We start from the raw sequence: 27,555 nt of genomic DNA on the forward strand, positions 1-27,555 counted from the left end.
TCTACATCGACCTCTTCAGTTGCCTCTCTAACTGCGCATGATATTGTGTGACAAGGTCTGCTTGCAGCTTCGGGTTCTTCATGGACATGTTCTGCAAGTTCAGCTGCAAAGCGACCACCTCCTCTTAGGTCAGGTACATCCCCATGGATTCTCGATTCTAGAGCCTCTTTCCATATGACATATGATTCTTCCTCTTTGCCATCCATTAGACCTTTGGATTCCCTATTTATGTTCTTATTGCCGATGGTACTTCTCTTCCTATTGCTCGTCCAGGTACACCGAGCATTCTGTCATTTTTTGTTTCCCCTATGGCTCATGTTCCTCGGCTTACCATGCAACTCTTTTCTGTTGGTCAAATTACTTACTCTAGTTGTCGTTGTTAAGCTTCATGCACTAGCCAAAGCGACCAAAAGTCCAAACTGATGGAAAGAGCTAGACAATCCACATATACACTTCAACACACTGTCTCATGTGTGCCGTGGAAAGTCAACATGTGGATAGACTCAGAGGTATGACTCAAGAGGCCTATATGTGGATAAAGGGGCACAATGACATTTTTTGGATAAACTGTGAAAGCCAGGACTTGAACTCAAGACCTTGGGCTGTGATACCATTTTAAGCTTCATGCACTAGCCAATGCAGCCAAAAGTCTGAATTGATGAAAAGGGCTAGGCAATCCACATATACACTTCAACACCTCTCTCACGTGTGACGCGGAAAGTCAACATGTGAATAGACTCAAAGGTATGGCTCAAGAGGCCTATAGCTGGACACAAAGGGGGGCATCAACAATTTTTAGATAAATTGAGAAAGCCAGGACGTGAATAGACTCGGAGGTATGGCTCAAGAGGCCTATTCCTGGAACACAAAGGGGGGCATCAACAATTTTTAGATAAATTGAGAAAGACAGGACTTGAACTCAAGACCTTAGGCTCTGATACCATGTTAAGCTTCATCCACTAGGCAACACAACCAAAAGTCTGAACTGATGGAAAAGGCTAGGCAATCCACATATACACTAATACAGTCACGACATTCTCGACGATGATTCTTGTTGTGTTAAGGACCGCCGTAGGGGAGCTCTGGATGAAAGCCTCTTTGTCATAATACGGGAGGTTGTGATGGGGAAATTCTATCTGCACTGTGCGGAATGGCTTCGATCACAGGGAAATAGCTGAATGCATGCTATTGCAGGGTAGAAAGTTAATTAGATAAGAAGATTGAAGATGGTGGGATAAATGATTGATCTGGAAGGCACTGGAAATTATATTTTTCATGGAAGCATGAGTTGTATGTGCAGAGGAGAAAGAAAAATCCTAGGCTTTAATACCACGTTTGGGAAATAACAAATTATATTTCCATGAAGCGATAGGGTGATATATATACATGTACATGTGTGGTAAATATGCAGAAAACCCATAGGGGTTATTACGTGGCTAACATATAGCAACCTTAACAACAATCACATAATTTCCCCATCTCTGTGATGGATGAACTTCTTGATGAGGATGCTTCTTCAACATGCTTGATTTATGTTCTGGTTTTCACCAAACACGTAATAACAACACCAAGACAATCTTTCGCACGCACAATGCCGACTACAAGTTCCTAGTTAGGCATTTTGGCATGCCCCAACGACTTTCTAGGACTTGATCAACGAGATCCTTTAGCTTTTCTACCGCTGTTTTTCTGTCTTGTTTGATTATATCCTTATTTATTGCTCATCATGGTTGGAGCATTGCGGCCATCTTTGATATAGGGCAAGTCTTTGGGTGACCCGATCTTCACGATTTGGAGGTGGAACATGATGGACACTCGTAACTGGGAACGAAAAGCAATTTCTAGCCCTGTCAATTTCAAGCTCTTCTTCCTCTTGCTCTCCTTTCTCGTCCATGGCTTGGTCTTCTTCCCTCACTTACGCATGCTCGATTCCTTTGTACCTACGCATGCACAAGGTTTGGAATTAGGTAGTAGACATATCTCATATGAATGCATATGGAGCCCGAAGAGTAACAAAGTCACCTCGGTGTCAATGGCACCGGTCCACTTGGAGCTTGTGGGGTTGATGATGCATGGTGATGTCTATGGAATGCTTCGCATCAATCTTCGTCTTGTGTTTGAGGTTATGCGACAAGATACTCTTTTCCTCAAATGGTCCAAGTGCACATTCGGTGTTGCATCCGTGGCGTACCTCAGCCATGTGATTTCTGCAGATGGTCTGCCCACGGATTGACAAGGTCCATCTGTGGCAGATGAGCCAACCCTACTATTGATGTTAACGGATGTGCTATGAGGCTTCAGTCTTTGTCACACCTGTGCGTGATGACACAGTGGACTAGAGAGATGCCAAGGGCATGTTGGGCCTTGGGCACTATGAGGGATGTAAACTAGAGCCAAGTGTGGCCCCGAGAGTGAGGCTATTTAACCTGTGTAACTAACGAGATGAACCATCGATCGGAAGAATGAACTGGTTCTTGGCACCCTCGATGTCCTCTCATCTTTTTATGCTCTTCTCACCTTAAGCCCTATCCTAACTATGTCCACACCTTGTGACTCTATCCCCTCTCTGACGGGTTCATCACAATCTGATAATTAAATCCCCCCGCCCCCAAACCCAGCTTCCGTAGTTCTTGTGAATCTCTTGACCCGATTCGTATATCCACTTTGTTGGGTGTGATTTTGCTTTGGTGAACATGATGCAAAATCCCTTTGGTAGGTTTTGGATTGGCTTGGAGCGTTAACGATGGAGCAATCCAAACCTTGTGCTTAGACATGCAACATCCTTATAGCCATGGAGTGAAAATCAGATGAAGTCCTTGCTCGACATGATCCTCAAGCGCCTCAATGACCAGGCGGCCATCTTGGACCAGCGCCATGAGGCCTAGCTCCAGTTCAACAAGAAAGTCACCACCGATTTGTAAGGGATGAGGAAACAAATCCACCTCAGCCAAGCAGATGTTGATGAGCCCAAGGTGCGAACCTGCGATCCATTGGAATTATGCTTTGCCACCACACCTTTGCTGACCCCGCCACTGCCAAAGATGGGCTAGCCAACAAGATGACCGCCACACATCTATCGTATGATATGCCGGTCATCTCGCAGGCTGCTCCAAGCCGGTGGCAATGGCTATGTCAAGTCCCCGCACCACGGTTTCCCAACTTACGACAACACTGCCCTGCGCCTTTGGTTGGATCATTGCCTGGCCTACTTTGAGCTGTACAAAATTTCGTAGCATCAATGGGTGACCACCACAATGCTCTATGTTGAAGAGCATGCGATGCACTGGCTTCGCACATACCGACAATCCCAGCGCATTTTCACATGGGAAACCCTCAAGGCAGCTCTGTTGGAGGAATTTGGATCTGACGAATTTGAGTTTGTGATGAACTGTTTGCTGCGGTTGAGGCAGACTAGATTGGTGGCGGTTTATTGTCGGGCATTCGAAACATCAATTCCCATTTGACTTTGCTGCACAACTTCGTCAATCCTTGATTCTTTATCTCCCAGTCTTTCCTTTGGTTGGAAGACAAGTTGTGCGTAGCAGTGCGCCTTCAGGCGTCGAAAAGCATCATGCACGCCTTTGTGTGTGCACACACCCAAGAGAAATTCGGCGGGTCAAGCGCCTACCTCTTTGCTCCCTGCAACGACCCCTCCTTAGGGATGTAAAGGCACATTGTTTAAGCCCGTTTAAGCCAACTTATTGGTCTAATAGTTCAAGTTTTTCCTGGGAAACGAACTACTATGCGAACTAACGAGCATTGCGGCACCGTTATCGCACCATTTACATCCCTACCTCTCCTCGACCACGAGTTTCACGACGGCCTCCAAACAATTTTGGTGCGAGCTGCATCTGCTAGATTATCGGTGGACAAACGAGCTCTATTCTGCTGTGGGCACAATTACCTCCGGGAGCATCAGTGCAAGCATCAAGGTGAGTGCTCGCGATCAAGGTCAGTGACTATGGCAAGTTGTTCTTTGATGATGCTGTCCGCGCTCTAGAATTGATGGAGTAATCCGCTGCCCCAGCACTGGAGTGCGGCCAGCTTTTCGTTCACACCATCGCCGACTCCGAAGCGACAAGCACGATTTTCTTGCGCATACTTGTAGACATCCAAGACATGTTGCTGCTGCTCGACTTTGGGATCACGTACAACTTCGTCAACACGATGTTCGTTGATCATATCGGTGCCACCATCGCACCCATACCACTGGTGGATGTCAAGCTTGCAAACGGATAGTGCCTTCGCTATGATAAGTTCGTCCCCGACAATTTGGTGGTTGCAAGGCCATGAGTTCACAACCGACATGCGCGTCATGAAGCTCAACGGATATCATAGAAATTTGAGCATGGAAGTGTCGGCGAAATAGCCCGATGAACTACCATTAGCTAGAGAAAATGACCACGTTCGTTCACCAAGGCCAAGAGGTGACATTGCAAGGTGACCGATCAACAAACCAAACGTCGTTGCTTCCCCTAGAGCCTGATACTTTGCTCAAGTGGCATGTCGGGAACGACATATGTGCGATGGCAGTCATGGAGATAACACCTTCTAGGTCACCAACAGAAGGACAACACGTGGCTACGCCAGTTTAGGCCGTCCTCGCCGAGTTCCATGACGTCTTTGCCAAGCCAAGTCCCTTTCACTACGTCGCCAATGCGGCCACGTCATCACCCTCATGCTGGAGTCGCGCCCAAACAAGAAAGGTCCTTGAGTTTAGGGTGCGTTTGCAGGGGCTGGGACGTCTAATGTTCCGACTCAGTATGTTAGTTTGCTTGCATTATGTTGGGAGTGCATCCGCTACGATGCTAGGCCACCTTGTCTGTTTGAAGCCAACAACTCCAGTCTTTTGTTTATGTTTGAAGTCAATGGTTCCCTAGAGTGCGATAACAACTCTCTGAGAGCGGCACCACGCCACCGCACAGTGGGTTAACCTTGGAATCCCATCCCTCGTCGCCAATGGGTGTGCATCCGTGGATGCTGGGCCGCCTTGTCTGTTTGACGTCAACAACTCCCACCTAGGCTCTGCGTCTTCTGTTTATGTCTGAAGTTAATAGCTCCCTAGAGTGCGGCGACGACCCTTTGCCACCCCACAACGGGTTAACCATGGGATCCAATCCCTCGCCGCCTTGTCTGTTTGAAGTCAATAGCTCCCATCTAGGCGTCGATGGGTTGGGCCGCGTCGTCTGTTTGAAGTCAATAGCTCCCATCTAGGCCCTGCGTTTTTTGTTTATGTCTGAATGGCCTGCGTTTTCTGCTGATGTTTGAAGGCAATAGCTCCCTAGAGTGCGCTGATGGTCTTTCGAGAGTGATCGTGTGTTCGGGCGGCACCTTGCCGCCTAACAGCGAGTCAACCATGGGATCATGTCCATCATTGCCAATTGAAGTGCATCCACGAGGATGCTGGGCTGCCTTGTGTTTTTGGAGTCAACAGCTCGTCTTCTGTCTATGTGTGGGATCCCTTCCATCACCAATGGGAACACATCCGTGACGATGCTAGGACGCCTCATCTGTTTGAAGTCTACAACACGATATATAGGCCCTACGTCTTTTGTTTGTGTGTGAAGTCAATAGCCCCCTTGAGTACTGGGACGGCCCTCCAAGATCGATTCTGGGTTTGGGCGGCACCATGCCACAACAAAACAGGTCAACCATGGGATCTCGTCCCTCTTTGCCAATGGGAGTGCATCCATGATAATGCTGGTCCACCTTGCCTGTTTGAAGTCATCTACGCCTGGCGTTTTCTAATTATGTTTGAAGTCAATAGCTCCCGAGAGTGCGATGATGGCCCTCTGAGTGCAACACGATATTCAAGATAGGTCCTTGTAACTAAATTAGCTAGACCATACTGTTACTCTCATTTGCAAAATGAAAAGATCGAGCGCCAAGTTAGCGAGATGGTGCACTGCGGGGTGATCATGCACAACATGAGCCCATATGCCGCTCCCGTACTCCTCGTGAAGAAGGATGGAACATGCCCATTTTGTGTGGACTATGCTTGACATCACAGTAAAAAACAAGTTCCTTTTGCCAATTGTCGACGAACTCAACGAGCTAGCGGCGGGACCTACTTCTGCAAGCTCAACGTGCACGTCGGTTACTGCCAAATTTGGATGAACCATGTTGATGAGACAAAAATGGCGTTCAAGACGCACCACAAACATTTCCACTTCCAAGTCATGCCATTTGGGTTGACAAATGCACCGACAACATTCCAATGACTCTTGGACTCAATCTTTGACGTGCATGTTCGTAGACCCGATCTTTGCCGTGCATGTTCGTACGTTTGTCATTGTCTTTCTGGATGACATCTTGGTGTATCGGCTGCTCGACATGATTCGTCCACACCAACTGTTTGCCAAGGCATCCAACTGCACGTTCACCTAGAATGGTATCAAGTACCTAGGACATATGATCTCTCGGATTGGTGTCGCCACAGACAACCAGAAGATGACAAGCATGCAACATTGGCCCACGCGCACCAACGCCATCGAGCTGTGAGGTATCCTTGGCCTCATGGGCTTCTACTGAAAGTTTGTGCGATCGCCCGCTTCGACCATGCGATGGAGAGTCGCCTGCTCGCCCCGGCAGAGGACTGGCTGCGCAAGCAGCTCAAGGTGGCGTACCTTGGGTTGGCATCTCTGGAGCGCACCATCGCGCGGCAACGTGCCCGCATTTCCTTCCTGGCCGAGGGCGACGCCAACACGAGCTTCTTCCACAAGCAGTGCACGTTCAGGCGTCAGAAGAACCGCGTTCACAGCCTCCTAGTTGACGGACATGTGCTATGTGCGCATGACGAGATGGCCCACGCGGCATTCACGCACTTTGACGGGCTGCTGGGCACTGCTGTGGACCGTGAGCACACTCTGGACCTCGAGCAGCTCGTCACGGCTGATGACCTAGGCAGCCTGGATGCGCCCTTCACCCCGGAGGAGATCTGGGCTGCGGTGCAGCACATGCCGGCGCATAAGGCACTAGGGCCAGACGGGTTCTCCGCGGAGTTCCTACGGGCCTGTTGGGGCATTATTAGGCAGGATATCCTGGATGTCTTTGACCAGCTATTCCTGCTGCGTCGAAGAGGGTTTGCTAAGCTCAACCAAGCCCTCCTGACCCTGCTGCCTAAGCGCGCGGATGCACAAAAGCTGGGCGACTACCGGCCTATTTGCCTGATCCACATCATGGCCAAGCTATTCGCCAAAGTTCTATCATTGCGCATCGCCCCCAAGCTGGACAGCCTAGTCAGCCGCAACCAGAACGCATTCATTGCCGGCCGCTCCCTCCACGACAACTTCATGCTAGTCCGGCAGTCTCTCCGGATGCTTCACCACTTGGGCGCCCCGCGCATCATGCTCAAGCTCGATCTCACTCGGGCTTTCGACTCCATATCTTGGCCGTTCCTCTTCGAGATGTTGCGCCAATATGGGTTTGGGGACAGGTTCAGGGAGTGGATAGCCATACTACTCTCCTCGGCCAGCACGCGGGTCATGCTCAATGGCGTGCCTGGCCCCCCGATTTGGCACCGTCGCGGGCTGCGTCAAGGGGACTCCACATCATCGCAGCTATTCGTCCTCGCTGTCGACGCGCTGGGCCGCCTCATGCATCGGGCTCTCCAGGCCGGCATACTCCGGCGGCTGCACCCCCGACGCACTGTTTCGGCCGTTTCGCTCTACGCCGACGACGTGATGCTGTTTTGCCATGCTGAGATGGAGGAGGTGCTCGCGGTGAAGGGCATCCTAGGCATCTTCGAGGCCGCGTCGGGCTTGCGGGTAAACTATGGCAAGAGCTCGGCCACGACCCTACACGGCGACGAGGAGAGCGATGCCCTGATCGAGGCATTGGGCTGCCAGGCGGCGACCCTGCCCATCACCTACCTGGGCATTCCGCTCACCACCCGACGACCCACGCCAGCTCAGATGCAGCCGCTAGTCGATGCTGTGGCTGGCCGCCTCCCGACATGGAAAGCATGGCTCATGAACAAAGCTGGGAGGTTGGCATTGGTCAGATCGGTCCTCAGCGCAATCCCAATCCACCAGATGCTCACCCTGACACCTCCGAAGAAGACCCTGAAACAACTAGAGAAGATACAGCGCGGCTTCCTCTGGGCTGGCCGTGCGGCTGCTCACGGAGGGCACTGTCATGTTAACTGGCGCACGGTCAGCCGGCCCCTCGCTCTGGGAGGGCTGGGCATCCGAGATTTGGAGCGGACTGGGCTAGCACTTAGGCTGTGGTGGCTCTGGCTATCTAAGACGGACGCCGACAGGGCCTGGAAAGGTATGGACCTGCAGTTCTCCAGTGAGGAGCTCGGCCTCTTCTATGCCTCCACCTTCATGGTGCTCGGCGATGGCCGCACGGCGCTGTTCTGGGAAGACAGATGGCTGCATGGGCAGTCGATCAGCGAGCTAGCTCCCATGCTGTACCGATGCATTCCCAAGAACAGGAGGAGGGTGCGGACGGTGGCGGATGGACTCGCCGGCAACGCGTGGGCTCGAGACATCCGCGGTGTAGTGGGGCTGCAAGAGATTGGCCAATACTTGACGACATGGCAACGCGTCACGCACACCGCCCTGTCCGCCGAGCCAGACAGGCTCGTCTGGAAATGGACTGCTAATGGAGACTACTCGGCGCGATCATGCTATCAGGCCACCTTCCACGGATCCCTCGCTTGCCACTCCTGGAAGCTAATCTGGAAGGGATGGGCTCCGCCGAAGGTCAAGTTTTTCCATTGGCTGGTGAGCCTAGACCGATGCTGGACCGCGGACAGACTCGCCCGCCGCGGCCTACCTCACCACACGCGATGCCTGCTTTGCGATCAGGCGCCAGAGACCATTCACCACCTGCTACTGGCATGCCCCTTCTCGCGGCAAGCCTGGCATGAGGCTCTTTCCTGGCTGCGCCTACCAGCCCCCGCACCGGAGCAAGATATCCCCATGGATGATCTGGAAACATAGGAATGCGTGTGTATTTGATCAAGCCACTCCGTCGCTTCCCGAGCTCGCGGAGGGGATCAAAGATGAGATGAGATGTTGGGCTAGAGCTGGGGACAAGGGGCTTAGGGTAGTTTTGCCCCCATCCTGGGATGTCCACTGGATTGCGTGTAATCTGTTGTAACCGTCTCCTCTGAGACTGACTTTCTACCTTTTCAATACAAAGAAACGCACTCTCTGCGTTTTCTCGAAAAACTGAAAGTTTGTGCCCGTGTATGTCATCCTTCTCAAGACACTTATCCCGCTGCTAACAAAAAAGGGCTTTGAGTGGCAGATCATGCCCAGATGGTGTTTGAGCCACTTAATCAAGTGATGGTGACGACACCCGTTCTGTCGCTGCCTGACTTCATCAAGCCATCATCGATTGAGACGGATGCCCGCGACAACGCATTGTTCGTCCTCGTACAAGGCAGCCATTCGTGGCATTCTTCAGCATGGCCCTTGGCGTCCACAAAAAAAAAAATCAGGAATGGATTTCTTCACTGTCATGATGGATGTGGACAAGTGGTGCACCTACCTCCAAACGGTTCCATTCATGATCCTGACCGACCGCGGCAGCTCATGACGAATTTGCAACGGACGGCGATGTCCAACCTTGTGGGGCTCCGGTTCACCTTCCAATACAAGCGCGACATCGAGAACGGCGCTGCCAATGCTCTGTCTCACGCGTGCAACATCCTCTTTGTCGATGCTCTCATGGTCTGGCAACCCGGCTGTATGCAGGGGATAACTAACTCGTACGAGACAGATGCGTTCGCAAGCTTTTGCCAAGCATCATTCGCTTCCACTGGTGTGTATGGGTTGGATGCAACACCGCTGCAGGCGAAGCTAGTGAGCACGCTGCACAACAATGTGGTCGGTAGCCACTTTGGGTTGGCGTGACCTACCAGTGCATCAGGTTGTTCCTGTGGACAGGGCTCAAACAAGCCGTTGAGGATTTTGTCCGGCAGTGCGAGGTGTACCAGCACGCCAAGTACGAACACACCAAGCCGGCCTACTTGAACTTCTGTCGGTGCCGGAAGGGCCTTGGACTGACCTGATCATGGACTTCGTTAAGGGCCTTGCCTAGTCTGTCAGGTTCGACATGATCATGGCTTTCATCGACCGTTTCATCCAAGTCCGCACACTTAATGCCGCTTTGCCACCCCTTCAGTGTACAAGTGGTGCGGGCGTTCTCGGTCGTCCCACTGTGACTGCGTCTTCACCAGCCACATGTGGTGAGAGATGCTCACCTCCGTTGGCACCAAGCTGTGGTAGTCCATAGTGTATCATCCACAAACAGATGGTCAAAGTTAATGCGTAAACCAATGCCTTGATTTCCTTCGCTGCGACCACCACAACACTCCGGGCAAATGGGGGTGCTGGCTTCCGATGTCGGAGCTTCGGTACAACTCCACATTTCACTCGTCGCTCAGTTGGTCTCCCTTCAAGGTGCTCTACGGGCAGGAATCCAACCTTAGTGCCACCCCTCTCTTGGCCGACCGCTTCTACATCAGCGATTGACGACACGGATTGGGTGCAGCACACCCAGCTGCTTTGAGGCCAGTCCCGCATCCTGCGCAAGGCTGACCGCAACTGTTTGAGCGCATGTTCATGGTGTGGGATGCGGTCCTGCTCAAGCTGCAACCCTACGCCCAAAGCTCCGTTGCCTTGCAACAAGCTCACATGCAAGTACTTTGGGCCATTCAAGGTGCTGCAATCTGTCAGACAGTGATCTTCCGGACCACAGCCACATTTTCTCCGTCTAAGCCATTCATGCCGCATTACACTCCAGTGTTTCCCGAGCTGCCGTGCACTGCCGATCTGACAGCCGACGCCTGTGGAGATACTCGGCCATCGCATGATGAAACACGACAATGGCTTGGTCATCCAACTCAAGGTGTGGTGGTTACCCTGTCACCGAGACTCAGCCATCTCGGAGGACTATGGCGTTCTCAGGCTCCGCTTTCCGATGGCAGCCATCTGGACAGGGGCTCCATCTGAAGAAAGGGAGAATGTCACACCTGTGCCCGATGACACAGTGGACTACAGAGATGGTCCGGGGCATGTTGGGGGATTTAAACTGGAACTGGGTGTGGCCCAGAGACTGAGGCTATTTAATATAATGGGTAACTGGCGAGATGAACCATTGACCTGGGGAACAAACTGATTCCTCGTCCCCTTGCTCTCCTCTCTTCTTTCTGTGCTCTTCTCACCTCAAACCCTATCCCGACTACCCTGCCACCCTGATCCTCTCTCTGATGGGTTTGTCAGTCTTACAAGCTACCACCGCAAGTTCATCAAGGACTTTTGCAGTATGGCAGCGCAGCTCACCAAGCTACTGAAGGAGGGGTTTAGTTAGTGTGAAGAAGCCAAGGCTGTGTTTCATGAGAGCACCCTCCATACAGCCCCAGTCCTGCAGATGCCAACTTTCAACTCCAGCTTTATCGATGAGGGTGATGCTTCCAACTCTGGCCATAGCGCCGTCCTTCACCAGGACAATGGCCTGTCGACTTTCTAGAGCTGGCGCATAGCAACGCTGTGTCATGCCAAACTGGAAGCCTATGAGAGGGAACTAATGAGCCTACTAAGGCAGTGCAACATTGATGGGTTTAATTGTGGGGACATGCATTCACCGACTGCACTGACCACTATGTTTTGAATTTCATCCTGGAGCAGCGGATACAGACAATCCCACAACATCAATTGGTGAACAAGTTGTTCGGCTACGATTTCATGATGGAACGATTTCATGATGGAACACCGAGTTGCTTAGTCAAAGTACTATATATATTGCTAGTAATCTGAACTCAGTAGAAATTCATGGATATGATGAATCTTGATTTCAGCTTGTCAACTAATTGATGATTTTTCATCCGTTCATATTAGTGATGTCCCTATGCTTCTATGCCGAGACAGGGGATGGGTAGTCTATTTTCTTGTTATGGTCATACTGTTATCAGCAATGGTCATGCTGCTGACAAGACTAACTAGTCAAGGAAAGCCAATGACTGAGGTCAAGGTGACGTCTCCACCTTCAATGAACACTATGGAGCAGCTCTTAGCTGTTCAAAATGCCATTTCCAAAGTTGAAGAGCTTGTCCAGGATGCAAATATTGTTCTTCTGAAGATAAGAGCTCTACTGCTGGCTTTTCCATCTCAGGTGATTTATCTTCTTAGCTTCGCCATTCCATCTTAAAATTTATTTTGATTTGCAGTTTTGCTTCTGTGCTATCATGCTATTGTATAGGTAATATGCACTGTAGATGGTGGTAGATGTATTGTCCAAAAGGAGGTCTAAGTTGCACTTCGATTTGCGACTTTATACTTAATTTGGTGCAGAAATAATGAAACCACCATACTACGTGCTTTGTTTCATGAAATTATTATGAAGTACTGATGATTAACCTGGAAGCATGTGCAAACTGATTTACTTGCGTGGGTTTTTTCTTTCCTATGCAGATGAAATATACCAGGCAGATATGCCCTTTTGTTGTTTCCAATTATTCAATCATTGAATCTGTAATTGCTAGTAACTGATCAATTAGCGTACTGAACCGTGGAACCTCATTGATTCACACCTCGTATACGTAACTACACATTTATCTTTGCAACCAAGGGGAGGTACACCACTGTTCTCCTGCCACTGAGCTTGCTACCCCTTAAATTTCTACCCCCCCTGTGATCTAAACGCTCTTATATTTCTTTACGAAGGGAGTACCAATGAACTTTCCCTGAAGACATGTAATAGGATACAAGTGTATTTGGGTAACGGAGGGGGTAAGAATTTGGGAAGAAGTAGAGCGAGTAGTTGGGGAAGGATCAAATTTCACTATTCATTCGATAACTCTCCTGTTACAGCTCATGGCATATAAATAACGCACCCAAGTGACACCCTGGCCCACACACAACTACTACGCCACCACTAAACACCACCCCTTAAGGAACATGGCATATAAATAACGCACCCAAGTGACACCCTGGCCCACACACAACTACTACGCCACCACTAAACACCACCCCTTAAGGAACACGCCTGTAGCTGAGCCTGGTGTGACATCCCCTCTGCAGCAGTTGGAAACCACGCTTGAGCATTGGCATAGTCTTCCCAAGTCATCTTCTCCAGCAGCGAAAGACCACTTGATGAGCACCTGAAGCAGAGCAGTGTTGCCTTTCTTCAAGAGGCGACGATCCAGGATTGCTGCCGGAGAAACTTCAGAGGTATCAAGCTCCGCAGCTGAAGGAAGTTTAGAGAAAAAGGCCGAATGATCAGGCACATGCTGCTTCAACCGCGACAGATGGGACACATGATGTAGAAGGCAGTTCTATTTCTTAAGCCATTAGACCAATTTTGTGAAGTATTTTATAGGGTCCAAAACACTTGACAGAGATCTTCGGATAGGGTCTGGCAGGCAGAGACTGTTGAGCATAGGGATGCAGCTTGTCATAAAGATGCCCCCCTTTTGGAAGTTCCTATCAGCGTGATTTTCATCAGCATAGTGTTTCATATGTAACCGAGCCTTGTGATGTTGCCGCTGGAAAAAATCATTGCACAAACTCGTCTTGGAGCAAGGATTCTGCTTCTTCAGAAGTAAGGTCAGTCAGAGAAGAAAGAGAGAAGTGCACATTACAACTTCGAATTAACAACTCGGTTTAATTTGCAACCTTAAACTTTGAAACCGGTCGCACAATACCCCCAACTAAGAGCATCTCCAGCCACACCCCAAACAGCCCCCCCTGCCATTTTTCTCGCCGGCGGGGCAAAAATGGCCCAGCCGCGCCCCAGGAGCCCGTTTTTCGTCGTCTCGGGCCGAAATTGGGCCTGACGGTCCCAGCCCGAACCCAGCGCGCTGGGGGGCGCCAGCGAAAGGAAAAACGACGCGCCGGTCCCCTTGTCAGGCGAAAAAAGGCATTTTCTTCTCCAGGAACCACCCCTCGTGCACCACACCCTCCGCCACCGTGCCGATTCGGACGCCGCCCCATCTGCATGTCGCTGCTACAAAGACTATCTCCCCATCGTCTTCGCCGTGGATTTGCCCCTCCCCCGCCCCCCCGCTTCTTGTCTAGTTTTCCCGACGCTCCGGGCACGTCAGCGGCCGCCACGCCCGCCAGGTGTTCGTGAGGAGGAAGCCGACGACGAGGAGGCATTCACGGCGCTACTGGAGGAGGAAGCCGACGCTGGCGCCTAGGATGAAGAGCACCTCATGGTCCTCGCCCCTCTAGCCGGCCTGTTCGCGAGCAATGCAGAGCACGACGAGGTGGCTCGGCGCCGGGCCGGCTGAAGGCAAAGCAGAGGCATCGACTGGAAGGCTATTGCTTGCTCTATGCCGACTACTTCGTAAGCGCTCCTCTGCACGGCGACAAAGTATTCCGGCGCCGTTATTGGAAGCTCTTCCTCAGGATTGTGAATTCCATCAGGGAGTTCGACAACTACTTCAAGTGTAAAAAGAATTGCACCGGCACACTTGGATTCACCTCGCTCCAGAAGTGCACGACAACTATGAGGATGCTTGCGTACGGAGCTCCCAGTGATATTCTGGAAGACTATGAACACATGGCCGAGTCCACCACCATTGGGTGTTTCTACAAGTTCTGCAGGGTAGTGGACCTCAATATTTGCGATCACTCAATGCTGAAGACACTGCTTGGGTCCTAGCGCAGAATGCAGAAAGAGGATTTCCTGGGATGCGTGGAAGTATCGACTGCATGCATTGGAAATGGAAAAACTGTCCATTTGCTTGGCAAGGGATGTACAAATGCGCCAAAGGAGGTTGCAGTGTGGTACTTGAGGGAGTGGCCACACATGACCTTTGGATTTGGCACTCCTTTGGTATGCCAGGAACTCACAATGACATCAATGTACTGCAGTGCTGGAATGTCTTTGCCAAGCTTGTTGAAGGTCATGCTCCCCCGGTTAACTACGAGGTCAATGGGCACCACTACAACAAGGGATACTACCTAGCAGATGACATCTATCCGAGATGGTCCACATTTGTGAAGACTATCTCAAATCCTGCACCAGGAGGCAAGCACTCCTATTTTGCCAAGCATCAAGAAGCTTGCCGGAAGGATGTCGAGCGGGCATTTGGTGTGCTTCAATCTTGTTTTGCTGTTGTCCGGTACCCTGCTCAGACCAGGTCGAAAGATTAAATGCGGGAAGTCATGACTTGCTGGGTTGTCTTGCACAACATGATCATTGAGAGCGAGCAGAAGGAGCCAGTGTTTGACACTGAAGCATATTACAGGCAAGGTCCTCTTGCCCAAGTTGATCATTAGCTACCGGCAATCTGGTCTGCCTTCCTCAACATGCGTCAGGAGATCCGAGACCCACAGGTGCATCAACAACTGCATCACAATTTGGTGGAGCACCTATGGACGCTCAAAGGCAATGCCTAGCTCGATTTTTGATTTGTATTGACTTGTTAAACTTTTTTTTGATTTGTATTGATTTCTGTGATGAACTATGAGATAAAAAAATAACTACTGTTGTTCAATTTGTGCTGAAGAATGCCGAATATGGGCCAAAAGTGGGCCAAATTTGCACCGAAACTGGTCCGAAAGCAGTGGCTGGGGGGCGCCCTTGGGTGGGGACTGGGAAGCCGAGCCCCCCCACACTGTTTTTAGCGCCGGCGGATCCCCAGGCGGCGTTACTTCGGGCCACTGGGGGGCCGAACTGCTGGAGATGCTCTAACCACGTGGTGCAAAACTCAACCGTCCTCTCGGTTTTGCCTCAGTCAAATGGTTTTGACCACGTTGATTGCTTACTGCCCAGCGCCATGTCAGCAGTTATGCCAACTCAACCAGGGCTGAACTGCATCTGTTTTTTTCAACAACTTTTTACAAAGTAGTCTGAACATTTGCAAAACACCCCTAAAATAATTTCTTAAAGTGCAATCGGGTCCTCATGGCGCACTGATGTGCAAATCCGCAGTGCCGCAGCGCATGCTGACAGGCTGCGAGCTGCTCACACGAGGTGTGGACTGCAGAGACCGTCCAGCGGCGTGGGCATCACTGGTTGACGGTGGTGCAGTCGGTGTCAGACTGCAGTGTGGTGGGGTGTGCACTTGCTCCGGCATTCAGGTGGAGTCCTCTCCTTTTCACCTCTGGTCGCTATTAAAATATATGTAAGGTTTGTGCTACAGTTGGATTTGTAATTAGCAGAAGGTTAGGTGTTTGAGGCAAACATGTTTAACCCAGATCTATCATATAAGGGCACCGTGGGGTAGCCAAATAGACTAGACATAAGCTTGTAGGTTAAACAAAGATCACGAGAGGGACGGTCCGGCACCAATCTGAGTTAATCAATGATTGGAGAAGTACATGCAGTGCTTAGTGCATGACAGCTGCCGAAGTGGAAAAAATGCCTTCCATTGCTGGAATTTTGGTATAACTCTTACTACAACATATCACTGGACTGCATCCCATTCAAAGTTCTATATGGAATAGATCAAATTTTTGTACAATGCCTGCTTGGAGGATGAATTACACTCTTCGCTGGCAGAGCTTGCAGCTGACCGTGCTGATTTTTTTGCATTACTGCGGGACACCTGTGCCGTGCACAGGAGTGCGTCAAGACTCAGGACGACAAGCACCACCATGATCGTTAGTTTGCTGTCGACGAAGATGTGCTCCTCAAGCTTCAACCATACGTGCACTTGTCGCTTGTCAGTCGACGAAGATGTGCTCCTCAAGCTTCAACCATACGCGCACTCGTCGCTCGTCAGTGGACTGTGCTCCAATCTTGCTCTCAAATTCTACAGCCCATTCAAAGTCCTGGAACAAATTGGAGCCGCAGCTTATCGTTTGTATCTTCCGCCCACTAGTTTCATACATCCAGGGTTCCACATGTTGCAACTGAAGCCATTCATCGCCAACTATCCAACTATTCACCGGTCTTCATGGAGCTGCCAGATCTCTCCACTGTGCTGTTGCAACTGCTGGCTATTCGGGAGCGACTTATGGTCACGAACGGCAGCACGACCATTCTGCAAGTCAAGGTATGCTGGAACATGCGACTTGGGAACACTACTACGTCTTGTGCTCGTGTTTTCCGGTGGCCGCTTGACTGGATTGCAGGTGGTGACGGGCGACTAAACAGGTGGACCTGATCCCATCCGTCAGGGACCTCAAGGGGCTGGTTGAACCATCAAGTGTGGCATTTGTGCCGTCATGATGTCTGAGTGTGTATTTATGAGTATGTATTTAAGCCCTCCGTTTCTTCAGCAAACTGGTGAGGGGCTTAGCTAAAATTCCATAGGCCTGTTCAAACTTTCTGTAATATCCATTATCCAGTCAATCCCAAAAATTCTCCGACCTCTTCTTGCAAGTATCAACAGGTTAGAATGCCAAATAAGAGTTTCTTGTGGTCGAAATCAAATGGTAACCTGTTTCTATTAATCTCAAAAGCTTACAAACCAGCTTTAGGAGTATGTTTGCATGTCATGGTTTTGGCCAAACAACATATGTGAATGGGCAGAGGCAAGGTTTGATACTAGAGAATCCATTTTGCTTAGGGGATAAGTTCCTCAGATTTTCGGCACATCAGAATACCATATTGGATACCGAGGCTGAGATCAAGTTGGCTTTTGACCCCAGAAGGCATTTTTCTGCTTTTGGGATGGCATGATCAAAATTCCTATGAGGAGGCAATGCGGCTAGTTCCTGAAAAATATCAGTATACTGGAGAAGTAGTTCGTGAATGATGGCCTAAGAACTCTATTTACCTCTGTTGTTGTATGAGTCGCTTCATTTTTGTGTATGGCACCTCCACTCCCTTCGGCAGCATCTACTAATTAAGAACTTAATTTGAAAGCTACATTTCAACCCGGATGGTTGGACGCTTCTAATAACCTTCTCATGTCATTTTTGGGGACATCAGGCAGAGCACATGGCCTTCTGGCCAAGAGTATATACCATGAGTAGTTCACATGCAGTGTTAGGGAATGTTTTGGTGGGTTTCGGGCAAAATCATGTAATCTAGCACATGTACTATTCACTATAAAATCACAGGATTTTGTTTTTTTGTATTGGCCGCATAAAAAAGTATTTTGTGATGAAATTTCACACATCTAATATACATCTATAAATTCTTGCGTATTTTTTTTCAGATTTTCTTGAAACTAAAAAAAGTTGATTTTTGAATGTTTGAAAATACAGGGCTCCATGGTGCCCGAGAGCAAAAAGTCCACTCTCCAGTATAATACTCCTTAACAACCCCCCTCATGTTTTACCAAAACAAAATGGTGATAATCCAAAATCAGTGTCTTCAGAGTGTCGTTGTAGCATCAAGAGTCTTCAAAAACCTGTTATGTCAAGCCAAAGAAAGGATAACAAGAAGATGATGCATCACAGTAAGACAACACATCAGTAGGAGACACAAGATAAGTTTGAAGAGAAGATGGGTTGTCAAAAGACGATGACAATCAACAGAATATGTGTATCCCAAGAAAACAAGCGTTGAAAGACGCTCGACGGCAAGAGAATGGGCGTAGAGATCGACAATGCAGAAAGAGGCCACAAAAATCCTATAGAAAGGACTAGGATGAGAATAAGCTGATGGATAAAGGTATGGTGGACTCACATGACATGACACAAAAGGGGCAACAGACTCGGTGGACGAAGTATAGAAAACTATAAAGCACATACTAGACCAGATGCGATGATAGGGGAAGAAAATAATGGCGGCAAGGGCCAAAGTCAAGCAGAGCTCTCATGTTGTGCTCCTGACTGTAGTGGGTGGTCTCTTTGATCTAGAAGAGTCAGCAGCAAGACCGGCAGAACCTGTTGAACAAGAACCCGAACCTGTAAGCAGACGCTCGCTCTCGATTTCCGGTAAGCTCTCTCTGGGAAGAGGGTCACTCTCAAGGGGGAAGGGTTCAGGTCCCCACCATTGTTGATGTCCTTGGACATTGTAGGCAAGGGTCCCACTCTACAGGAAAAGGAAGCTTGTGTGTAACTGCCTGTGGGCTTGCGTGTGCTTTGTGTGCGCGCACGAGTTATGTAAATGACTCAGCTGTAAGGTGGACGTCATTGTTCGGTGAAGAGAAGAGAAAATGTCTGCATCCCTCCTTCTCTGAACCCATCCCCCCTCTCACTACCTACTCACGACGGGAATAGACTGACGTTACCCATTGGGACACTGTGGCCCATAATTTCTAGGCCAATGGGTCTTCAGGGTCGGCTTCATAAGAAAATTGGGCTAGGGGGACCATCGGCCCATTGGAACAAGCGGGTTGACCCAAATTTAGTTACTCAAGGTTGCAGTCTACCGTTGCAATGCACATGCCTTTGCAAGGTTGTTTTTTTCTCAAGAAAACTCAAAAGACTCTTTGCGTTTCGTTTCTTTGAAAAGGTGGAAAGTACAATCCTCCTAAGAGGCTGGTTACACATGGGTCATGCGCCCGATCAGTGTACATCCCAGGATGTGGGTAGGACAACCCGTAGTCCTTGTGCCCCAGCGAGTGCCCAACATTTGGCCTCATCTCTGATCTTATCCACCAATGTGTCGCGCATTCTCGAAGGCGCATTCGTCCGGTGTTTCCAAATCATCCAGGGGACGAGCATGGTGATCGATTGCAGGGCTTTGCGCTGCACCGAGGGTGTCTGTTCCTTAGCCCTCTGCCATTAGTCAATGAGTGTAGGTTCGCTGGTGGGGTGTGTGTGTTGGTATGTGTGTCCAGGCCAGGATGTCGTGCCAAGTTTGCCGGGCAAACGGGCATCCCAACAGTAGGTGCTGCATAGTCTCTGGGGCTTGGTCACACAGTAGGCATCAGGGATGGTGCGGTAAGCCGGGCTGAGCAAGCCGTTCCGCCGTCCAACATCGATCCTTGCCTGCCAACTAGTTGAAGAACTTGACGCGAGGCGGCCCCCAACTCTTCCACGTGAGTTTCCATGCGGGGCAACGCATGGAGCCTTGGAACGTCGCGGCGTACCAAGATTGTGCCGAGTATGTGCTGCTTGCTGTCCATCTCCATATAATTCGGTCTGGCTCGTCTGTGAGGGTGATGTGTTGCACGGCCTGTCAAAGCTGCATATACTGTCTAATCGTGCATCCCGATTACTCCTTGGATGTCACGCGTCCATGCGTTGCCGGCGAGCCCCTCCGCCACTGTTCTCGTTTTGCAGCGCCGTTTGGGTATGCAATTGTATAACGCCGATGCAAATTCGCGCACAGACTGTCCATGTAGCCATCGGTCATCCCAAAACAGGCCAGTCCGTCCATCTCCAATGACCATGTAAGTGGATGCGAAGAATAGCGCTCGCTCCTCATGGGAGAATTGTAGGTCTAGGCCTTGCCATGCGCGGTCTCCAGCGGTGCGGGCGTACCACAACCATCGGAGTCGGAGTGCCAGCCCGGCGCACTCTAGGTCTCGGATCCCCAGGCCACCGTACTCAATCGGGCGACATACTTGGCGCCAATTGACATAGCAGTGTCCGCCATTGGCGGCGGCACGGCTGGCCCATAGAAAGCCTCTCTGAATCTTTTCCAGTTGCCTGAGAGTTTTCTTGGGGGGGGGGGGGGGGGGGCAAATGCCAGCATTTGGTGGTGAACCGGGATAGCGTTGAGTACCGATTTGACCAATGCGAGTCTTCCGGCCTTGTTCATGAGCCATGCCTTCCATGTTGGCAGCTTCGCAGCCACCGAGTCGACAAGTGGCTGGAGCTAAGCGGCTGTGGGGCGTCTCAACGTCAGAGGAATGCCCAGGTAGTTGGTGGGGAGATCTGCCACCGTGCATCCCATTAGGTTGATCATCGTGGTCACACTAGGGTCTCCATGCATGATGGTGGCCGAGCTCTTTACATAGTTAACTCGTAGGCCGCTGACGTTGCCAAACAGGGTGAGGATGCCCTTGATGGCCTCCATGTCGTTCGATGTGGCGTGGCAGGATAGCATGACGTCGTCGGCGTACAACGAGATAGCCTGGATGTTCCGTCGTGGGTGCAACTGTCGTAGGATGCCACAGTCGTGGGTGCGCCAGACGAGGCGGCCAAGGATGTCCACGAAAAGCACGAAGAGTTGCGGTGAGACGGGGTCCCCTTGGCGTAACCCGCATCGGTGTCATATAGGCGGCCCTGGCTCTCCGTTGAGCATATCCTGGTGCTCGAGTTGGTGAGTAAGATCGCGATCCACTCCTGAAATCGAGGCCCAAAACCGTATTGGCGGAGCACTTCAAACAGGAAGGGCCATGATAGGGAGTCGAAAGCCCGCGTTAGGTCCAGTTTGAGCATGACTTGCGGGGCTGCGGGCTGGTGCAGCTGCTTCATGGATTGCCTGACGAGGACGAAGTTGTCGTGGAGACTCCGCCCTGGGATGAATGCATTCTGGTTGCGGCTTACCAATTCTCCAAGTCTTGGGGCGAGACGCAGCGAGATCACCTTCGCAGAGATCTTGGCCACAATGTGTATTGAGGTAGATCGGCCGGTAGTCGCGAAGCTGGCAGGCGTCGGCGCGCTTCGGGAGCAGGGTCAAGACGCAAGATTTAGCTTGCTGAAGCCGCGGCCGCGTAGCTCGAAGAGCTGCTGGAAGGCATCCAGAAAATCCTGCCGTACTATGTCCCAGCATGCCCGCAGGAACTCAGCTGTAAACCCGCCCGGTTCAGGTGCTTTTCGGGCTGGGAGGCGTTTGACGGCGTCCCAAATCTCCTCATGGCTGAATGGTGTGTCGAGGCTGGTCAGGTCGCAAGGCGCAATAAGCTGCGACAAGTTCATCGAGTGGTCGCGGGGGGCGTTGGAGCCGAGCAGCTCGTCGAAGTGTGAGAAGGCTGCATGTGCCATTCCCTCCTGGTCTGTGATCACGTTGCCATCCACGGTGAGGCTGAATATGTGGTTCTTTTGCCGGTGAGAAGAGCATTGCCGGTGGAAGAACGCTGTGTTGGCGTCATCGTCCTTAAGGGAAGCGATTCTTGCGCGTTGCCTCGCAATGGTCCGCTCCAAGGAAGCAAGCCCAAGGTAGGTGATCTTGAGTTGCTTGCGCAGCCAACCTTCAGCAGGGGAGAGGACGCGATCCTCCTGGGCCTTGTCAAAGCGTGAGATCAACTCCCTGGAGATGGCCATCTTGTCCCGGATGTTCCCTTTGGATTTGGCACTCCAGCTCGTCAGTTTGCGGGCTGTGGCTTGGAGCCGTAGCATTATCCGCTAAAAGGGGTCCGTGTCATGTACTGAGCCCCAAGCGTCGGCCACCGTGTCGTGAAACCCATCCAACCTGAGCCAATAATCCTCGAAGTGGAAGCGCTGGTACGCCGCGTGCGTGGGCGAGCAGTCAAGTAGGAGGGGGCAGTGATCCGACACGACGGAGGCGAGGCATCCCAGATGACAGCTTCCATGTGCATCCCCCCAGTCTGAGGTGCAAAGCACGCGGTCTAGGTGCACCAGGGTTGGTGGAGACTGTTCGTTCGACCACGTGAATCGTCGACCGTTGAGGTATATTTCCTTCAGGGCGAGGGGGCGAGGTCGTTGACGACGCGGCGAAATCTGCCCATCATGCGGCGGTGCAAGTTTTCACAGCTTTTATCTTCATCACGCAGTATCAGGTTAAAGTCCCCGCATAACATCCAAGGTCCTGGCCAGTCTGTGCGTATATCGCGAAGCTCCTGTAGGAAGGTGATCTTGTCGGCATCTTCCTAAGGGCCGTATACAACAGTAAGCCGCCAGGCTGTGCCGGAGGGTGTCGCAACTTTGGTTGTGAGGGCGTTTGTGGTGAACATCGGGTCCGTGATGGTCACAGCCCGGCTCTTCCAGGCCAGCAATATGCCACCCCGTGTACCTTGCGCCGGGAGATACGTATAATCATCGATCTCTGAGCCTAGCGTCTTGAGGACAACAGACGAGCAGATCAACGCCATTTTTGTTTCCTGTAGGCATACAATGGATGCAGAGGTGGTGTCCAGCAGCGATCGTATGGCTGTGCACCGAACGCGCGCGTTGAGACCACGCACATTCCAGACCGCAATTCTAAGGTTGTGATCCATGAACATGAATTCGACAGCGGGTGCGGCCTATGATGCGGCGGTCATTTCTGCGGCGGTCGAGGCCTGCAAGCCGGCGGGGATTTCGCGACCAACCAGGGCTGCAATGGCCGAGAGCACCGGTAATGGAATTGGCGCCGCGAACAGTCCATCGTATGCCTTCATCTCGGCGGAAGTGATCCGATGGTTAGTTCCAAGGATCCCTAGTGTGCATAGGACCTGGATCTACGCTCTTCTTTCCGCGGTGGGCGGCGCCGACATCGGTGATGTAGTCGTGGCGGAGCGGCCGCGTCGAGGGGTGAAGTTGAGCGAGAGACGCGGTCTTCTCCCTGGGGTTGGCAGGACTCCCGTGATGTGTTTTGTGGCAGCCGCGAGGAACTCGCCCAGAGTCCATGTCGTTGGCGCAGTGTCACGTCCATGAGATCGACACATCATGATCGGCGGAGAAGCGAACCGTCCCGCAGACGCTGGGAGCGCGCCATGCGCGGGCCTCTCCGTTGTGGGCTCAGTAGAGCCCTCGATTGGCCTTGGCGTGATGGGCTGGTGGGCAGTTGCCTCGGGTGTGGTTGGTTGTGCCCTGGGCCTTTGAAGAATTGTCACGGGCGTGCATGGTTCCGGCTGTCTCGTGGGGTGTCTCGCGGGGTGTTTCACGCCAGCGGCAGAAAGCGCGTCCCCGCCTACCGCAACGCACGCGCGGGGCTCGGGCGACTGGTCAGCGGGCGCGTCTGTCACCCTGGTGCTTATATAAAAGGAATAGGATAATTTATTACCATATATGTTGTGTATGATTTTTCTCTATTTTATCTACTAGCAAACATGGATGCTTAATTAAGCGCAGAGAAAATTTAGGTCACACTACATGGTCAACCGTGTTAAGGGCGCGTTCGGACTCCCTCCGCTCCGCGACTCCCGCTGGAGCGGAGTGGCATCTAGTGATAAATCGGGGAGTTGCTAAAAGCCCGCTCGACGCGCTCTGCTCCGCGGAGAGCTGCCGAATAGGCGCTAAATATCCTATTATTTTTTTGCCAAGGTTTGAGAACTGCCGTTTCTTTCTTCTGCTAATTCAGTCACCATCTTTTACTATTAAGTTATTGTCCAACTACCTCGATTCTTTTTATATTACCATCGTTTTGATTGGAATAATATGTGATAGTGGTTTCTTATGTTGTGTTGTGGCCTATCTTTTTCAAATACTTGCCTTAGATTATTAAACAAAATCATGTTATTTAGCTCGAAACTGTTAGGAAGTATTAGTATTGGTCTAACAGGCGCTAAATATCCTTTTTTTTGCCAAGGTTTGAGAACTGACGTTTCGTTTCTTTTGCTAATTACGTCACCATCTCTTGCTATTAAGTTCTAGTCCAACTACCTTGATTCTTTTTATATTACCATCGTTTTGATTGGAATAATATGTGATAGTGGTTTCTTATGTTGTGTTGTGGCCTATCTTTTTCAAATACTTGCCTTAGATTATTAAAACAAAATCATGTTATTTAGCTCGAAACTGTTAGGAAGTATTAGTATTAGTCTAGAAGTTCTTATTAGTTTATGTTTACTTTCCTTGCACCTCAAGTCTTGTAAGGACGAGTTGCAGCGTCCAGAGACCTAAACCTAAGCTCCAATACCATGTTAGGAAAGCAACTTATCTTTATTGAAGGAACTAAATCGAGATCGACTCGAATTCGTTACAAGTTTAGCACGAGCCACTCTCTACAGCTCGACTTTGAGCTTTGCTCGAGCTCGACTCATTTGCAGCCCCACCCATGACTGCTTCAGAGTAACTAAGGGTGTGTTTGGTTGGAGGGATAGGCTAGGGTGGTTGTGGGTATCCCCAACCAGGTGGCTGGGGATAGCCCTTTTTTTTGTTTGGTTGGAGGGTAGGGTTATCCTTTTTTTTTGTTTGGCTAGGGTGGTTGGGAGGATGGATAACCACGTGGCTGGCGAGCTCCCGCGGCGGCGGCGCCCGCGCCGGCCAGCTCCCGCGGCGGCGGCGCTCGCGCCGGGCAGCTCCCGCACCGGCCTCCCGCGCCGGCCAGCTCCTACGCCGGCCGCCTCCTGCGCCGGCCGCCCTCCCGCGCCGGCCGCCTCCCGCCCTCCCGCGCCGGCTGCCCCAGGGTGGTTGCCACCGCCCGCCCGTTTTTGGCGGTTGGCCACATCCCTTTTTTCTGGGAATATTCCCAGCATCTGGTTGACTCTGTTCCTCCTCGCCCCAGATCCAAACGCATGGCAACCACAGAAAAAAGTGGTTATCCCTGTCCCTGGGAGGATATCCCTCCAACCAAACACACCCTAATATGCTACCTTATGACGCAGACGATTCATGGTATAAATAGAAACAAAGCTGCCTATGTTCCTTTTTTTTTGGACAATTAAATTCTAAATATCTTAACTTGGTAAAATTCCCTACACCTAAATCATGCTTGTTCAAATAATGTTGTTGTTAACTTTTTTCTGAGAACATGTGTAAATGCTCTTTCTTCTTGTGCAATCTAGTATTAGAATGGGACGGGCCATGTTGCCCAATGAGACATGAGGCCACTTAGTATTGGACGATTGGTCAGCTCCATGTCCCTGAACAGAACAGAGGTGCCATCAGGGACCACTTAGTAACAAATTGAATTTTATGGGTAGTCCACAATTTTGCCCACCACTCGACTAAACGTATTCAATACCTGAGTTCCATCAAATATTTCATTAACTCTTGTAATTTGCAGGCCACAGACAAAGCTATCCTTGCGCTGTTATTGATGGCTCTTGTCCTTGCCTTGCTGCCCACAAGATTGCTTATCCTGGCGATGTTTCTGGAGGTGTTCACGAACCACTCTCCGATAAGGAGAGCAAGCACAGAGAGATGCACCAGAAGGTTGAGAGAGTGGTGGTTCAGCATACCTGCAGCGCCAGTAGTGGTGGAGAAGGATAACAAAGAAGATAAGAAGACAAAATGAATTTGTGTGTACAAACTGTGATTCTGTGTCTAGTTTGGCCGATGTCGAGATGGATCACCAGCGCACCGCTGTGTACATTGTCTGAGGATATGATAAATGAACTGCAGTTAGTATTTCAATAAGAATGGTAGCTCCTTTTCTTGTTCTTGAAAAAAAGAAGAAGAGTGGTAGTTCCTTTCTGTCCTCTCTGTGCTCTGCCCTGATATCACAAAACTAGTCTATTCTCAAAAGTAGTGGTTTCGTATGTAGTCCGTAGTGAAACCTCTAAAAAAAACCTTATATTTAAAAACGGAAGGAGTATTATGCATGTGTTTGAGTCTTAATGTATATTTATCTTGTTAGAGCATATATAATATAGCCATGTACCTCTTCGTATTTATTTCATTGTATAAGGGATTTTCTGCATATAGTTCATACCTGTACATGTATATATATCGGTCTATGGCTTCATGAGAATACAAGTTGTATATTCTTAACATGGTATTAAAGCTTAGGTTTTTTTAGCATGCGCAACTCGTGCTTGATCCTTTTCTTGCGTCGTTGTGTTCTTCTTGCCGGCCGTCGCTGTTTTCGTCGCTGCTGCGGTTTCTCTCCTAACTACTCCCTCCGTTCCTAAATATAAGTTTTTATAGAGATTCCACTAGTAGACTACATACGGATGTATATAGTCATACTTTAAAGTGTAGATTCATTCATTTTGTTTTGTATGTAGACTTCTAATGAAATCTCTTAAAAGACTTATATTTAGAAACGGAGGGAGTACATCGGTCAGAGTGGCTGCCCGAACCCATCCGCCTCGTCCCTATCCAATTCGAGTAGCACTTTAGGTCGAGTCAGCGGTGTGTTGCTTCAGATCAAGCCGGTGATCGAAGGACTCCTTCGTCCGTTTTTCCCATCAAGCTGCTGCGCCGTTGCTTGGATTGAGACGGATTCGTGCGCTGCTGACGCGCGTATCCTTCGGCCTCCGTAGCCGTCCGGCCGCTGTCCACCTCTGCCATAGTCTGGCCATCGTTCGGCCGCTGTCCGCTTTCGCCATCGTTCGGCCGCCGTTCTTCAGCCGTCGCTGAGATATGTGCGTGGCCGTCCATAGTGCATGGCCGCTGAGATCCGTCCGGGGTTGCATCGTCCGTTGACCTGGGCATAACTGCTTTGGGTCGCGTTGGTGCTGGCCTGCATCGGCTGCTGTGCACACACGTGACATGGTGTTGTACTACTTCTGGTGGATCATCATCGGCTGATTGTGTTCCCAAAAAAAGGAAGGAATCTTTTTATCGGGTCCGCATGTCCCAAGCTGCCCGATGACTCCTGACGGTGTTTTCGTCACTACTCCCGTCTCGCACATGCGTCGTTTCTCGGCGCTTGATGCTCGTTCGCCTGTCGCGTCGTCCCCTTTGGCGTCTTCCATGGGCTGTGCCAATAGCTCTTCTACGACTCTTCATGCGAGCTCCACATATGTCGATTGTCGTTCTACACTAACCCCTCTCCCGACTTTCACCGGTGTATGTCGCTCTTCCACGACACCTCTCGCGACTTTCATTGGTTATACTCGTGCATATGACTCCATCGACCGTGCTTCGCACACGCGTCTTTCCTTGGCGCTTGGTGCTTGTCTGCATACGGTCTCGTCTTCACCACCGGCCTTTGCAGATGATACTGGTCATGCTACATCGCCACACTTCACGG

At 50.7% G+C, this 27,555-nt stretch overlaps 1 protein-coding gene across 10 annotated transcripts in view; it reads left to right on the forward strand.

Annotated features, from left to right (window-relative positions):
• The window catches only part of LOC123402882, a 51,023-nt gene extending 24,772 nt beyond the window's left edge, over positions 1-26,251 (forward strand). For 4 of the 10 annotated variants that reach the window (XM_045096844.1, XM_045096846.1, XM_045096850.1 and 1 more), the window contains 2 exons: positions 11,853-12,126; positions 25,642-26,251. In XM_045096844.1, the coding sequence (XP_044952779.1) occupies positions 11,853-12,126; positions 25,642-25,872 (505 nt within the window). In that variant the 3' untranslated portion in view covers positions 25,873-26,251. Of the gene's footprint in view, positions 1-11,852; positions 12,127-12,425; positions 12,588-16,525; positions 17,277-25,641 lie in introns of those variants that run through there. The other 6 variants (XM_045096845.1, XM_045096847.1, XR_006611362.1 and 3 more) reach the window with 5 other exon arrangements.
• Positions 26,252-27,555: the final 1,304 nt, after the last annotated feature.

The sequence above is a fragment of the Hordeum vulgare genome, chromosome 6H (assembly GCF_904849725.1).
Source record: "Hordeum vulgare subsp. vulgare chromosome 6H, MorexV3_pseudomolecules_assembly, whole genome shotgun sequence".
In the NCBI taxonomy this organism is placed as follows: Eukaryota; Viridiplantae; Streptophyta; class Magnoliopsida; order Poales; family Poaceae; genus Hordeum; species Hordeum vulgare.